At 37.2% G+C, this 15,015-nt stretch overlaps 1 protein-coding gene across 1 annotated transcript in view; it reads right to left on the bottom strand.

Annotated features, from left to right (window-relative positions):
- LOC107714357 (coiled-coil domain-containing protein 141-like) overlaps nt 1-15,015 on the bottom strand; it is a 31,430-nt gene that overhangs the window by 9,792 nt on the left and 6,623 nt on the right. Inside the window, exons 4-17 of the mRNA XM_016520179.1 lie at nt 11,097-11,205; nt 10,450-10,703; nt 8,219-8,338; nt 7,117-7,311; nt 6,329-6,501; nt 6,028-6,169; nt 5,068-5,187; nt 4,715-4,906; nt 4,440-4,619; nt 4,149-4,328; nt 3,823-3,948; nt 3,555-3,743; nt 2,671-2,832; nt 2,260-2,409 (exon numbers count right to left, since the gene is read on the bottom strand). Of these exons, the coding sequence (XP_016375665.1) occupies nt 2,260-2,409; nt 2,671-2,832; nt 3,555-3,743; nt 3,823-3,948; nt 4,149-4,328; nt 4,440-4,619; nt 4,715-4,906; nt 5,068-5,187; nt 6,028-6,169; nt 6,329-6,501; nt 7,117-7,311; nt 8,219-8,338; nt 10,450-10,703; nt 11,097-11,205 (2,292 nt within the window). The remainder of the gene's footprint in view (nt 1-2,259; nt 2,410-2,670; nt 2,833-3,554; nt 3,744-3,822; nt 3,949-4,148; nt 4,329-4,439; nt 4,620-4,714; nt 4,907-5,067; nt 5,188-6,027; nt 6,170-6,328; nt 6,502-7,116; nt 7,312-8,218; nt 8,339-10,449; nt 10,704-11,096; nt 11,206-15,015) is intronic.

The raw sequence follows: 15,015 nt of genomic DNA on the forward strand, positions 1-15,015 counted from the left end.
AAAACGCAGCCTAATTTTAATTTTTGAGTGAACTAACCCTTTAAGTTACCAAAATATGATTAAGCATAAGGCCTTTACTCACAATTTCTACTTGATAATATGTTTGGCATAAGTAGAAAAAGTACATTCATGAAATGTATAAAAATGACCATGGAATTTATTCATTTATATGAAAAATCCAGGTCAGAAATCTCACTTTTATAATTATTAAAAGAAAACAATTGTTGATGGGGCGAATTAAAATAAATATAGATTTTTTTAGCTTATATTAATTCTTGTTTTGTCTTTATTTTAAATGAGGTCATCTTGGGGCACCCTTAAACATTTGCTGAGTCCCCCTAGTGGCCCCTGACCCCCCAGTTGAGAATCACTGGTCTAAATGCCTATGCCTATTGATTTAGAGAGGGAAAAAAAGTAAGATTATTGTCCTCTAGAGGGAGACAGAGATTACAATATTATCATAATAGTAACAGACTGTTTTTTTTAAGACATTCTAAAATATTTGTAATGAATTATGGTATCTCTCACCAAACCATGAAATTAAACTATTATTAACATTATCAGTGTGTCAGTAAAAACAACAACAACAAAAAGACGAAAATCAAATATGGCTAATCCTCATGCACAAAAACAAATTTGTGCCATAATCAAAAAATCATAAAGGACATCATGAAACTAAGTCATAAGGAAGGAAATCTATCTGATGTTCAGTGCCCTGTGAGGTTTGCGGTGTAATCCTGGGGATTGACTGTTGGATTTTGTGGCTGGGGGGCAGTAAGTATGTGATAAGGGTGGAATCCTTCCTGCTATCTGAAGTGATGAGAGACAAATGGCAGGATCCCTCAGTCAACACAGGGAGAGACAAGCCCTGCAGTTCACAGACTAAATTTAACGAGTGTAGACAAGCTATAAATAATTCAGGGAGAGAGACAATGAGAGTCAGCCACAAAAGCCCAACACAAGTGTGTTTCTGAGCCCTGGATCTGTGGGCTGGGAAAAGGAGTTAACACATCTTTAAAGAAAATTACAGACAATAAGGGCATAAGGAATCAAAGCTTCAGTGATCTTTTAAAAATTAAAAATAAAAAGTACTATGAACACATACTAACTTCCAAAACTCTATTTATTCCCCAGTGAAAACAAGAGCATGAAACTTAAGCTGCTAAAATGGCTTGTTCTATTCTTTTACAACTTACCAGCATCATTCAGATTATGACCATCATTCAGAATACATTTACAAACATGACCAGTGTTGGGCAGTAACTAGTTACAGTAATAATATTACTTTTTGCAGTAACTACTAGTAGTGTAACTAATTACTATTAAGATTTCAGTAATAATATTACAGTTACCATCCATAAAACAGCTTATTACTTAGTTACTTTTGATGCCTCAATCCCTACTGATTTGAAATCCAATACTTCCTAGATTTATTTTCATAATTTTCACGACTTGCACAGGCACATGAAGTCATTAGTGCATCAGGAAAGCTTGGAATATGGAAAAGCTTACATTCAGGGGATGGAAATATTGATTTTGTCAGGAGAAAAGGTGATCTGAACACTGATGTGTAAGTTTTGCCATTACTTTACTCTGGCATTACTCTTGGCATTACATGGCTTGCCCACCCACATCCCTCTGATCCCAATATAAATTATATTACTATAATTAAAAATCTTATGAACTTATGTGATTTCTTTTGATAAAATACTTCATGAAACATAATCATATATGGGTAACAGAGAAATTATAGCTACTTATAAATTACTTTTGAAAGGAGTAACTAGTAACGAGTAATAAATTAAATTTTGGAGTAAAGAGCCCAACACTGAACATGACCAACTATTTGTGCACATTTAAACCCATCACCCCTGTACAATGTAATGCAAGCTTTAAAAAGAGGCTGCTACTGAAGAATGTGAACATTAAAAACTATATTGGACCCAACGGTCTTGTTTCACACGCACAGGGGCCGTTTGCACTCTTAATGGCACAGCAGCAAATAATGACCCTTTGAGTTCTAAGAGTCAGAGAGATGGTCTTATGATTTGAACTTATGATTGTTTGGGGCACAAAAATAAATATTTTAGTGGACCCAAAAGACCACTATTAAAATCACATGATGAAATTGAGACACAACGACATTGTTTTTCCATGACCCAATATTTTTCCTGAATTGAGCTTTAGATGAGATTAGTAGAAATCTGAGAAATTAGTGATTGATCCAAACCCTGACTGATACACACTTACGATACTTACCTCACCGATCTCTTCCTTATAGAGGCAGAAGTGGACGTTGCTCATCAAACTCTCTTCACACTTGATGGCCTCAGTAATCCATTCAACGCTTCCTCTCTCCAATTTTTCCAGTTTCTCCTGTAACTGCTGCACTGACAACACCAGCAGACGCTTGGAGCATAAAGAAAGGGTTAAATGGAGAAGAATGGTCATTTACGGAACTTGTTTCATACTGTTTCTATCAAAGCAACAAGGATCAGTATGTATTTATGCATGAAGAAGTAAGAAATGATCAACATGATGGTTCTACAGGTACTGTTCACATTATGTTGTGTAAAGAAAGTTGTCAGGTTCAGGTAAGGGAATCCAAAGAATGCCTGAAATCTTTTGAAGATAATGAGGGCATGCAATATTGTTAAGTAACTGACACACCGACTGCTGCACAGTGCTGGTGAGATCTGCACCCAGCGAGAGAGCGAGCTTGTACAGATGGCGAATGTGCCTCTGCCTCTCTTGGTGTTGGGTCAACTGAGTCCTGGCCTGGCTGGTGTCACTGAACACAGTCACTGGTTCTGCATGTAATACAGTATCCAGCTTAAAAAAAAGAAAGAATCAAATTGCTTAGGCAACAACTTTCATAATATAATATAATATAATATAATATAATATAGAAAGAATAATTATTAAATAATAATAATAATAATAATAATAACATTTTAAGAAAATATTCATCATTTCTATTTGTCTACAAAATCAAAAAAATAAATAAAGTAATTAATTACATAAAATTAAAAATATAATTTTTTAGCTCTACAAGGTAGTTGAGATTGAGAAAAACAGTTAACAATTATCCAGCAAGTGTCCACTCATTCAGTACTTTTTAAAACAACTGTATCAAATTATTAAATAATGATGATGATGGTGATAATTAAGTGTCCAGCAAGTGTCCACTCATTCAGTACCGTTTAAAACAATTGTATACTATTATTACATAATGATGATGATGATGATAAATAATAATACTATTACTAGTGTTTAGTCACAATTTATAGTTGTTAGGATACAACTCGTGACGTTGGCTAAATGAATGAACACAGTCTGCACAGCTGTTATCTAGAGAATGAGTAGTGGCTTCGAAAATGCTTTTATTTTTAAGCCCTCACTATTTAATTCTCATAATCCTATTATTTCTCATAATTCATTAGAATGAGTAGGTGGCTGACTTTTAACAGTGCATATTAATTCTGGTTTTGAAATCCATTACAATCTCTTGTCAAATGATTTTTTAAAGTGTTCTGACAGAAATGGGACTTTACCTCTTGATAAAGCTGATGAAATTTACCGGCCATACTGAGAACGGTTTCATACTCCCTGATTTTATCTCTGACACGCTGATGTAGCTGCAGGAGCTCAGAAACTCTCTCGTTCTTCTCTTTTACCGGTATTCCCTTCAAGCTGAGCAGCTCGGATGTCTTAACCAGGAATTCCACTTCTGCATTCAGTTGCTATGAAGTTTTTAAAATTGAGCTTAGTTGTATAGACAACAAATCATAAGCGATAATGAAATCAAATGATTTTTCTTACCAGGAATTCTGGCTTTACAGTGTTGAAGTTCTCCTGTAGTTTAGACACAGCCTGAGAATCACCCCCCAAATCAACCTTTGATGCTGGAGCAAAAATCTCCTCCATTGCCCTTAAATCGTGAAGAGCCTGCAGGCAATTAACAAAAAAGTTGAGGGCACTTAAAATGTATCAATAGCGTATCAGGTTTATCAATAAGATTTTGTTGGAAGAAATAAAATTACAGTCTTTTTAAATGCTTTAATAATTATTTAAAATAATACGGAGCTTTTCACAAATAATTTTTACTTCCATAATCTGATGTATTTCTGAGAGAAATCAAAAGTTACCTTTTTTAGTTGATCCTTCATTTTTTTCCATTGCTTCTTTACAGATTTTATGTGACTATAATGCAATTGCCAGGATGTCCACAAGTCTGCTAATTCAGATTTCTTCTTGGTCAGTGTCTCCATATATTTTTCTACAACATGCTCTGCTGCTTTAACGTTTAGATTCAGGTTGCCACTGATCTGCAATAAGAAAATAAGGATTTAAAAGTTTTAAACCCCAAGACACTGCCATAGATTTGTAAAGACTACTAGTTGTAAGTTTGCGTTAAAATGCTTTGCAAAGTTTCTTACCATGTTAGAGGAGTTAATAAAATTGTTGCCCAGGTCCTGCATGGTGAAAAACTTCTGCAGCAATGACTGCCACTTAGCATCTAACATATCCTTCATGGATGCACCTGCTCCTTCATTTTCCTCCTCTTCTTCTGGCCTGTTCTTGTAGCATTCCTGAAGTGTCCTTATTTGCTCCTCAACCTGTGCCACCACACAAAATGTCATCATTAGAATATAGGTTTTAGTCTAATTGGATACCTCAATACTATAAATATATGTTATAAACATAACCATACCTCATCTGCACAGCGCAGAAAGTCCACATAGGGTCTGAGGCTTTCCACATGTGATGAAATGTTTCTAACCAGTGTTTTCATCTCCTCTGCCAGAAGTGAAGCTTTGTTAGACAACTCGACTGTATCTGAGGATTCCAGCCCCTTTAGTTCCTTTATAAAACCAGCTATAGCCTCTGATTCTCTCATAGCATCCTGCAGAAAAAAAAGCACCATTCAGAGAAAGACCTGATTACTATGAGAAGATCTTCATAGCACTTTTACTTTTTAGGGGTTGTATGAAATGGTAAAATAACAACTTGCTTTGAACTTTCCGTATCATATTGTATTCTCGGTCTAGGTAAGCATTAAGTCACCTGAGACTGTGAGAGTAGCTCAACATGCTTGTTAAGGGTGTCCTCAGCCTTAGTTAGAGATGAACCAGGCTCTGTACTAGAAGAGAGGACACTGTTGCTGCTCTTAATCCAAGCAGAGACCTGTGGGGATTCAGGAGTTTGAAATGAATAATAATGAGGAAATATATGCACTTCTCGACAAGCTACAACTTTACGGCAGATTTATCAGCATATAAGAAATAATCGAATGATGCATTTCAATTGTAGGTTAATTTTAGGAAAACATGTACGTTAAATCAGTTTTGTTTTTGATTTTTTTTTACAGCATAAATAAATACATTTATTTATTTTCAATACATTTTTGCATTTTTAATCAGCATAAAGGCATGTGCAAATAAAGCATCCATGGGGTCCATGATGTTTGAATACTTTGCATAAATTATGTAATTGAGTTATTGTTATTATTATTAGTAGTAGTAATAGTAGTAGTATTGGGTGGAGAAATGTTAAATGAAATTGACATTATGAAATACAATAAATAATAATAATTATTAAATAATAATAATAATAATAATAATAACATTTTAAGAAAATATTCACCATTTCTATTTGTCTACAAAATCTAAAAAATAAATAAAAATGAAATTGACATTATGAAATACAATAAATAAATATTTAAATTTGATGTGTAATTTAATTAGCATGATTAAAAAGTAATAATAATAAGCAAATAATAATAATAAATGATTGCATTTAATTTTTTTAATCAGGATAAATAAGAATAGCAAATAGCAATAGCAATCACAAAGAAAATACTTTACATAATTTACATTTTTTTAATTATAATTATTATTAATTTGCCAAAAAAAAAAAAAGGACATTTCATGACATTCACCCTCAATTATTATCACCCTCATTTATTATTAGAATTATTATTAGATCTAGATATCAACTACATACAGAGATTGCCACAAATTTGACCTTTTCCACTAGTTCTTCAAATGTAGACACCAGCTGCTGCCTTTTGCCTGTTAACTCTCTGTGGGCGTGACACTCATGGCTCAGAACCGCCATTCTCTCTTTGATGTATCCCAGCATCCTTTGCAGCCCTCCACCTTGGGCACTAACAAACAAACAAACACACATGCCCTATGGATGCCTGACACTGCACAGAACATCCCAATCCTTTTATCAATCCACTGAAAACCTGGAGTCTGGATATCTGCTGTGATATAGGCTCTATTTTTTACCACACTGTAGCATCTGCTCTTTGTCTTCTCACCTTTGTGGGTCGAGCTTTTGAATTAACAGCTGACCTCTCTGAAGAGCCTCAGCGGATGTGTCTTTTATACTCCGTGAAAACTCTTCATGTTTCCTAGCCAGTGCAGGTAATGGCAGAGGTTGATTCTTCAGTTCCTTTATAGCAATCTCTACGGTGCCCAGCACCTCAAATGCCTGGGGACCAAAATAAATAAAAAAAATAAAGATGTAATTTAATCCTGTGTTTTTAATGCACAAATGCGGATGACTAATGTTTGAGTCAATATTTGAAAGCTTTATGACCAATATAAAAACATAGTGTTACTTTGAATTTCAATGCATTTTCTAATCATTATCATCATTCATATATATACGGTGGGTACGGAAAGTATTCAGACCCCCTTAAATTTTTCACTCTTTGTTATATTGCAGCCATTTGCTAAAATCATTTAAGTTAATTTTTTTTCCTCATTAATGTACACACAGCACCCCATATTGACAGAAAAACACAGAATTGTTGACATTTTTGCAGATTACCCAAATGGCAAATTAATAATTTGGGTTGGATATAAATTGATGTCATGACTAAACAGCTCTATATCACTGTATGCAACACACTCCATGAATCACTCACATTAGACATCTCCACTAGGGGGTACTACCTTCAACCACAAAAAAACAAATGACACACAAATCTCTAGAATGTGGTCAGAAGAAATATAGCCGCTGAAATGTTTACCAAGAGTTAGGGCTCTATCAGCCCAAACCTCAACTTAGTCAAAGCATGTGAAGTGCTACTACATTACATACTTTATTAGCACTGCTGTAAAAGGCATTGCTCTCCTTCAGATGAGCCAGACGATTCATCATGAGGCTCCAGAACTGCTCGTGTGCAGCTTTGAGTTTTTCACTCTTCTCTGACAAGTGCTGAAGTTTTGTGGACTCATTTGAGGAAAGCAGATCTGACGCCTGCTGTAACAACCTCTCGACCAGCACACCCCACTCCTGAAGAAGTATAATAATAATAAAAAAAAAGATTATGATTGTGTTGTAATATTGTAAGGTATTTCTATGAGGGTATAAGACTTTCTCAGACTTGCAGTAATGTGCTGTGGTCAAACTTAAAGGGTTAGTTCATCCAAAAATGAAAATTCTGTCATTAATTACTCACCCTCATGTCGTTTCAAACCCGTAAGACCTTCGTTCATCTTCGGAACACAAATTAAGATATTTTTGATGGAATCTGAGAGCTGGTGAACTAACCCTTTAAGCACTTTATTATAACTTGATTATTTTCACAATAGCACTAAGATTAACAGAAATAGAGATCTAATGTTACTGTCACTGCTGCTCAATGAGAGAATGAGAATTAGTTTACATGATGGTTCCAACTTAAAGTTACATTTTAAAAGCTATATAATACCATACACATTTCTGTAATTATATTTATGAAATGATTCCATTGCTGTTATTTACTGATGCCTGTGATGTTGTTTTCCCACTAAAATTATGTCACAAATGATGAAATTTAACAGGATGGAAACACGAGGACAAAAAAACAAGCAAAAAAAAAAAAAAACACTGATTACCGATTACGCATCAAGCACAACACAACATGTTGTTTGAAATATTTAGATCACAGAAAGGAAAACATGATGAAACACCTGAAATATTTTTAGTAAATCAGTTTTTCAAGTTATGTAGCAGTCCATAATTCTTGAGCACAAATGCCAATATCCACTCTCAAACCAAAGAACTGAAATAATTTTAAATTTATCCATATGCTCACTTAATCATAATATTTTTAGAAAAGAAAACTAATTTGATTTTCATCTTGAAAAATGAGAGTTTAATATTTTATTCAATATATAGGTATTTTATCAGTTCATTAAAAAGTCTAGCAATCTTTTACCTTGGCTTTCTGTTCAAACTCTTTGTATTCACGTAACAAGTCCTCATTTTCTGACAGAGATGAACCCAGCTGACTGATTTCCAGAAACAAAGTAGCCTTTTCCTTAAACCACTGTGTTACCTGTTTAAAAGCACATATGACACAGTTTTAAAATGCAACAGGGTCTAAAAGTGTGAGACCTCAAGAGAAAATGATTCTACTAATCAGCATAACAATATAAGCTAAAAATAAAAAAATAAATAAACATTTTATTATTTGGTATGTACTTATTGACAGAAACACTCAATCTGACATGCATTAAACCTGATGATCATGCTCCAAAACCTCCAATGAAAGCAAAAACACCTGACTGTCAGGCTTTTTTCCTTAATTTTTTTTCTTATACCTAGAAAGAGTTTATCTTCTTCTTTTAACATTATACATTTATTTCCAGGTTTAATGAAATAAATAATGATTCAATTAAAATATCTATTAGCTGAATAATAAAAATAAGTCATTTATGGATATTATTCACAGTGATTTAAAAAAGTATATTAGCAGTAACAACATTTAATAATATTTTAAATTTAACATTGTTATTCAAAGCATTAGTGCCCTTTAATGAAAGCAGTAAGTGGGTTTTCCACAGGGATCATATCAAACACAAGCATGTGCCCTGTCCCCCTCTCAGCATGTTAAGTATGCTGGCCAGTTATTTTAGTTCGGCATTTTTAAAAAGGCAGCCAGTCATCAGTGTGTTTTTGCAGAGTGCCTTTGAGCATGCTTGAATAATCTTTACCATGTGAGAGTTTGGACAATCTAATGTGAACACACAAAAAGCTACTGATTATAGCTATATTCTTCATATTGTATTTAATTACCAAGCTATTCATTACAAAAATGGCAGTGAAAATTAAATTTTTTCCTGAATTTTCAGCAGCAAAACTACATTTTCAGCAGCCATTAATCCAGTGTTCAGTGTCACACGATCCTTGAGAAATCATTCTAATACACTGACTTGGTGTTTAAGAAATTTTTTTTTTATTATTATCAATGTTGAAAACAGTTCTGCTTAACATTTTTGTGGATTTTTTTTTTCAGGATTCTTTGATGAATAGAAACTTCAAAATAACAGCATTTATCTGAAATAGAAAATGTTTGTAACATTATAAATGTCTTTACAACTCAATTTAATGCATCCTACTGAATAAAGTATTATTTTTTCAAAACAAAAAAGAAAAGAAAAAAAAGGAAGTCTTACAGACCCTAAACATTTAAATGGTAGTGCACTAAAACTGGTGCAACTGATGCCATATCTATTGTTTATTTATTTATTTATTTTTAATAGGACTTTACTTAAGACACAGTACATCCATTTTCTATAATAAATGACTTTTTCTCTGCTAGCGAGACTTACCTCCTGTTCCTGTCTCTCCCATTGTCGTATCCGGTAGATCATTTCCAGCTCATGCTGTTGTTGTCTCATGCAAAGGTCCACTTGCCGGCGTCTGTCCTGCAGAATCTCCATTAAACCTTCCACCTTTCCAAAGCTGCTCCAGGCCCCGTGAGAAGCTCTGCCATACTTCAGGGCCTGTGTGTAGGCCGATTCGTGAACAAATGACTCTTTCAAGCTATTTTTTTCATCTCTCTAAAAGACTTGTCAATGTTAATTGTTAAATTCCTTTTGATTCTCTGAGAAAAAATAATATCTGAGATCTGGAATGTTACATTTCTTTCAGCATCTGCTCGGAAACACTGTGTGTGTTCTCTGCATAATCAGCTTCTGGTGAATGACAACTCCATCACGATACATAAATGAAAGCAGCAACCTTCAACAGATGAATGCAGTCCACTCTACATACATCATCATAACAGTAATTTAGTGGGAAGCATGTCTGTTGAAATGTTATCAGCAAAACAAATATTGCATACCTGTCAACCCTCCCGTTTTTCCCGGGATTCTCCCGTATTTTACCATTCTATCCCGCTATCATCCCGTTTAAATACTGTATTTTCCCGTATTTCTCCCGTATTTTTAATCTTTCTATAAAAAAAAAATATCCCACTGGGCGTAGGCTATTTACATTCGCTTCCGGTAAAACTCCCATAATTTGTATGGGCCAAACCTCATTATATGAATAATCACGACAACAAATTCCAAGGTTGTCCAGTTGCCAGATCTTGTATTTACTTAAGACACAGTACATCCATTTTCTATAATAAATGACTTTTTCTCTGCTAGCGAGACTTACCTCCTGTTCCTGTCTCTCCCATTGTCGTATCCGGTAGATCATTTCCAGCTCATGCTTTTGTTGTCTCATGCAAAGGTCCACTTGCCGGCGTCTGTCCTGCAGAATCTCCATTAAACCTTCCACCTTTCCAAAGCTGCTCCAGGCCCTGTGAGAAGCTCTGCCATACTGCAGGGCTTGCAGGGACTGGAAGTCCTTCAAAAATTCCAGCAACTCACGACTCTTATTCAACACCAGCTTTGACTTCTCCAACATCCCTGAGGATAGAGCACAAGCTTCGTAATACATTGGTGTGCTTTAGTCTACAGTGTTTATGGCAGATAGCAAAAAACTCTATTCACACACATATTTGAAAGATATTTTGTGGCGAGAAATCCAAACATTCCTGCTATAAGATCCCAAAGGCAAATCTGAGAACAATTCCTCTTGATTCATTAGGTTTATATCTGCATGGCTCCTAGGCCGTAACACAGTTTCATTATAGCATTATTTGTCTGCCAAAGCCCCCAGTAGAGATTTAGCTTTTTGGCAGGTGCTTGGCTGCTGCTAAGAGGTTCCAGGGCATCATAAGCCGGTTGTGAGTTTGTTACAAGGGTGTTCAGAATGGATGCTTTGGAATGACAGACAGAATTAGGAAATAAAGCTCTTACCTCTTCTAATAGTGCTGTGTCTTTGAAGCAGTTCATCCGTGTTGTCTGCAGTGATTGATTTCTGGCCAACACTCCGAAAGTCTTCAGCTTCATCTATCCTAATGGCAAACTGTAATTGAAAAAGTTTTAAAAGCAGCTGAAAAAAACTGGTAAGATTGAGAGACAAGTATAAATTGCAAATCAAAACTGGCCAGATGAACATATTCATCTAAATTTAAAAAAGGCTGCATTTATTTGATCAAAAATACACACACACACACAAAATATTACAAGGAAAAAAACTGTTTAAATCATATTTTAAAATGTAATTTATTCCAGAAAATCTATAATTTTTCTGGAAAATGTCTTTACTGTCACTTTTGATCAATTTAATGCATTATTGCTGAATTAAAGTATACAACAAATAAAATAAAAGTAAAATAAATGAAATTACCATTCTATCCCGCTATCATCCCGTTTAAATACTGTATTTTCCCGTATTTCTCCCGTATTTTTAATCTTTCTATAAAAAAAAATATCCCACTGGGCGTAGGCTATTTACATTCGCTTCCGGTAAAACTCCCATAATTTGTAAGGGCCAAACCTCATTATATGAATAATCATATAATGATTATTGGCTCACCCAGGCTCACCCAAGACGGCGCCGACGCTGATGGCTGCCTCCGTGGCGTGCTCCGCAGTTGTTTTTATGTTTTTGTTAGTTTGTCCTGTCTTTAGTTATATCCCTGCAATCAGTTTCACCAGAGACGAATTGCTGGACATTCGGCAGTACACACCACCCGATATTTCACCGGTTTTCGACTATTCTGATGTTTTGCTGGACATTGTAGTCAGGGGAGCTGTGGCGCTGATCAAGCGCTTCAGGACGCGCAGACAGGGGAAGCGAGCCGGCGCGCTCGTGAAGCTAAGGCAGCGCGGATTCAGAACGCCGTTGCCTAGCATCCATCCCCGGACAAATTCAAACTCTGCTGCTCTGTGTTTCACGGAAATCTGGCTGAAAGACGCCATTCCGGACAGTCCGGACAGCCTCCCGGGCTTTCAGCTGTTCAGAGCGGATCGCGAAGCAGAATCAACGGGGAAATCACGCGGCGGCGGGACATGCTTTTACATCAATGAGAGGTGGTGTACAGATGTAACTGTGTTAAAGAAGATGTGCTGTCCAGATCTAGAAGTGCTCTTCATTAATTGCAAGCCATTCTATTCGCCGCGGGAGTTTTGCTCATTCATTCTCGTAAGTGTGTACATTCCTCCGCAAGCACACGTGAGCACCGCTTTACAGAAACTCGCTGATCTGATCACAGACACAGAACAACAACACCCGGACTCTGTTTTAATCATTCTCGGGGACTTTAATAAAGCAAATCTCTCCCGTGAACTGCCAAAATACAGACAGCACATCACATGTCCCACCAGAGACAGTAATATATTGGATCACTGTTACACCACAATAAAGAATGCATATCACTCTGTTCCACAAGCAGCTTTGGGGCTCTCTGATCACTGTTTAGTTCATCTAATACCGACCTACAGGCAGAAACTGAAATCAGCGAAACCTGTATTAAGGACTGTAAAAAGATGGACTAATGAAGCAGAGCAGGATTTACAAGATTGTTTTGACCTCACTGATTGGAGCATTTTTGAAGCTGCTGCCACCGATCTGGACGAGCTCACAGAGACTGTAACATCTTATATCAGTTTCTGTGAAGACATGTGCATTCCTACCAGGACTCACCTAACTTACAACAACGACAAACCATGGTTCACTGCAAAACTCAGACAGCTCCGTCAGGCCAAAGAAGATGCTCACAGGAAGGGGAATAATGTCTTGTATAAACAGGCTAAATACACACTGGAAAAGGAGATCAGAGTGGCAAAGAGGAATTATTCTGAAAAAATAAGGACTCAGTTCACTTCCAGCGACTCGGCATCAGTGTGGAAAAGTCTAAAAGAAATCACCAACTACAAGACACCATCCCCCAGCACTGCGAAGAATCAGCAACTGGCAGACGATCTGAACGAGTTCTACTGCAGGTTTGAAAAAACACCCCACACCCGCCCTGAACACCTCTCCACACAACCATTCACACCTCCAGCAACCCCCCTCTCCCCCACACCTGCAATTCAGATCAGTGAAGACGAGGTGCGCCAGGTCTTCCGGAAGCAGAAAAGGAAAAAAGCACCAGGCCCAGACTGTGTTACACCAGTCTGTCTGAAATCCTGTGCTGACCAGCTGGCCCCCATCTTCACACAGATCTTCAACAGATCACTGGAGCTGTGCGAAGTCCCTTCATGCTTCAAACGCTCCACCATCATCCCCATCCCAAAGAAATCCAAAATTACAGGACTAAATGACTACAGGCCTGTGGCTCTAACGTCTGTGGTCATGAAGTCTTTTGAAAAACTGGTGCTGGCCCACCTGAAGGACATCACTGGACCCTTGCTGGATCCTCTTCAGTTTGCCTACAGAGCAAACAGGTCTGTGGACGATGCAGTAAACATGGGACTGCATTATGTTCTGCAACATCTAGACAGACCAGGGACTTATGTGAGGATCCTGTTCGTGGACTTCAGCTCGGCCTTTAACACTATCATCCCAAACCTCCTCCTGCCCAAACTAACTCAGCTCTCCGTGCCCACCTCCGTCTGTCAGTGGATCAACAGCTTCCTGACAGACAGGCAGCAGCTAGTGAGGCTGGGAAAATACACATCCAGCACCCGTATAACCAGCACTGGAGCTCCTCAGGGTTGTGTTCTCTCCCCACTGCTCTTCTCCCTCTACACCAACGACTGCACGTCTAAAGACCCCTCTGTCAAGCTCCTGAAGTTTGCAGACGACACCACACTCATCGGCCTCATTCAGGACGGTGACGAGTCTGCTTACAGACAGGAGGTCGAGCAGCTGGCTGTCTGGTGCAGTCTCAACAACCTGGAGCTCAACACACTCAAAACTGTGGAGATGACCGTGGACTTCAGGAGAAACCCCCCTGCACTCCCCCCACTCACCATCATGGACAGCACTGTGACTGCAGTGGAGTCATTCAGGTTCCTGGGCACCACAATCTCTCAGGACCTGAAGTGGGACACTCACATAGACTCCATTGTTAAAAAGACCCAGCAGAGGTTGTACTTCCTTCGCCAGCTGAGGAAGTTCAACCTGCCACAGGAGCTGCTGAAACAGTTCTACTCCACCATCATAGAATCCATCCTCTGCACTTCAATAACTGTCTGGTTCAGCTCAGCTATCAACCCATTTGTCCCCTCAACTTGGCAACCTACAGCCTAGTGATGCTATTGATATCTGCGCAGGTAGTACGGCGGGAAGGAAACAATGATCACTGGTAGAAATGGGAGGAGAAGACTCAGGTGGTGCTCCAGTGGAAAAAAAACTAAATATACACGTAAATGTATATTTACATGAATAATGAGATATAGCTTACACTTCAAAAAGGCTATTTAAATGATTAAATATGAGCGCTGCAAGTTTCAAAGTCAGGTGCTGTGCTGCTTTGTTTACTGCAGTTACCGGGGAAACGGCTATATTCCTGGCGAAAAGCGCCACCTGCTGGCAGAGAATGAATTTGCATTTTAAACCAAAGCCAATAACGACCCTTATTTTTACGCAGAAAACACACAGTTGTAAATGTGACCTGGAGGATCAACAAGACAATGAAGTATAAAACTCTAAAGATATAGCCTACACTAAGATATATTTATGTTACTAAATGAACATAATTGTTAGATAATAATTGTTTAAATCAATATAAAAATAATAATATAATATAATATAATATAAAAATTGTTACTTTTGACTTCACCCCCCCTCCCGAATTTTGGTACCCAAATGTTGACAGGTATGACTACATTGCCTAACACACATGCAAACACACACACACACACACACACACACACATGTATTTCT

This window comes from Sinocyclocheilus rhinocerous, unplaced genomic scaffold (genome assembly GCF_001515625.1).
Source record: "Sinocyclocheilus rhinocerous isolate Xijiao unplaced genomic scaffold, SAMN03320098_v1.1 scaffold449, whole genome shotgun sequence".
Classification (NCBI taxonomy): Eukaryota; Metazoa; Chordata; class Actinopteri; order Cypriniformes; family Cyprinidae; genus Sinocyclocheilus; species Sinocyclocheilus rhinocerous.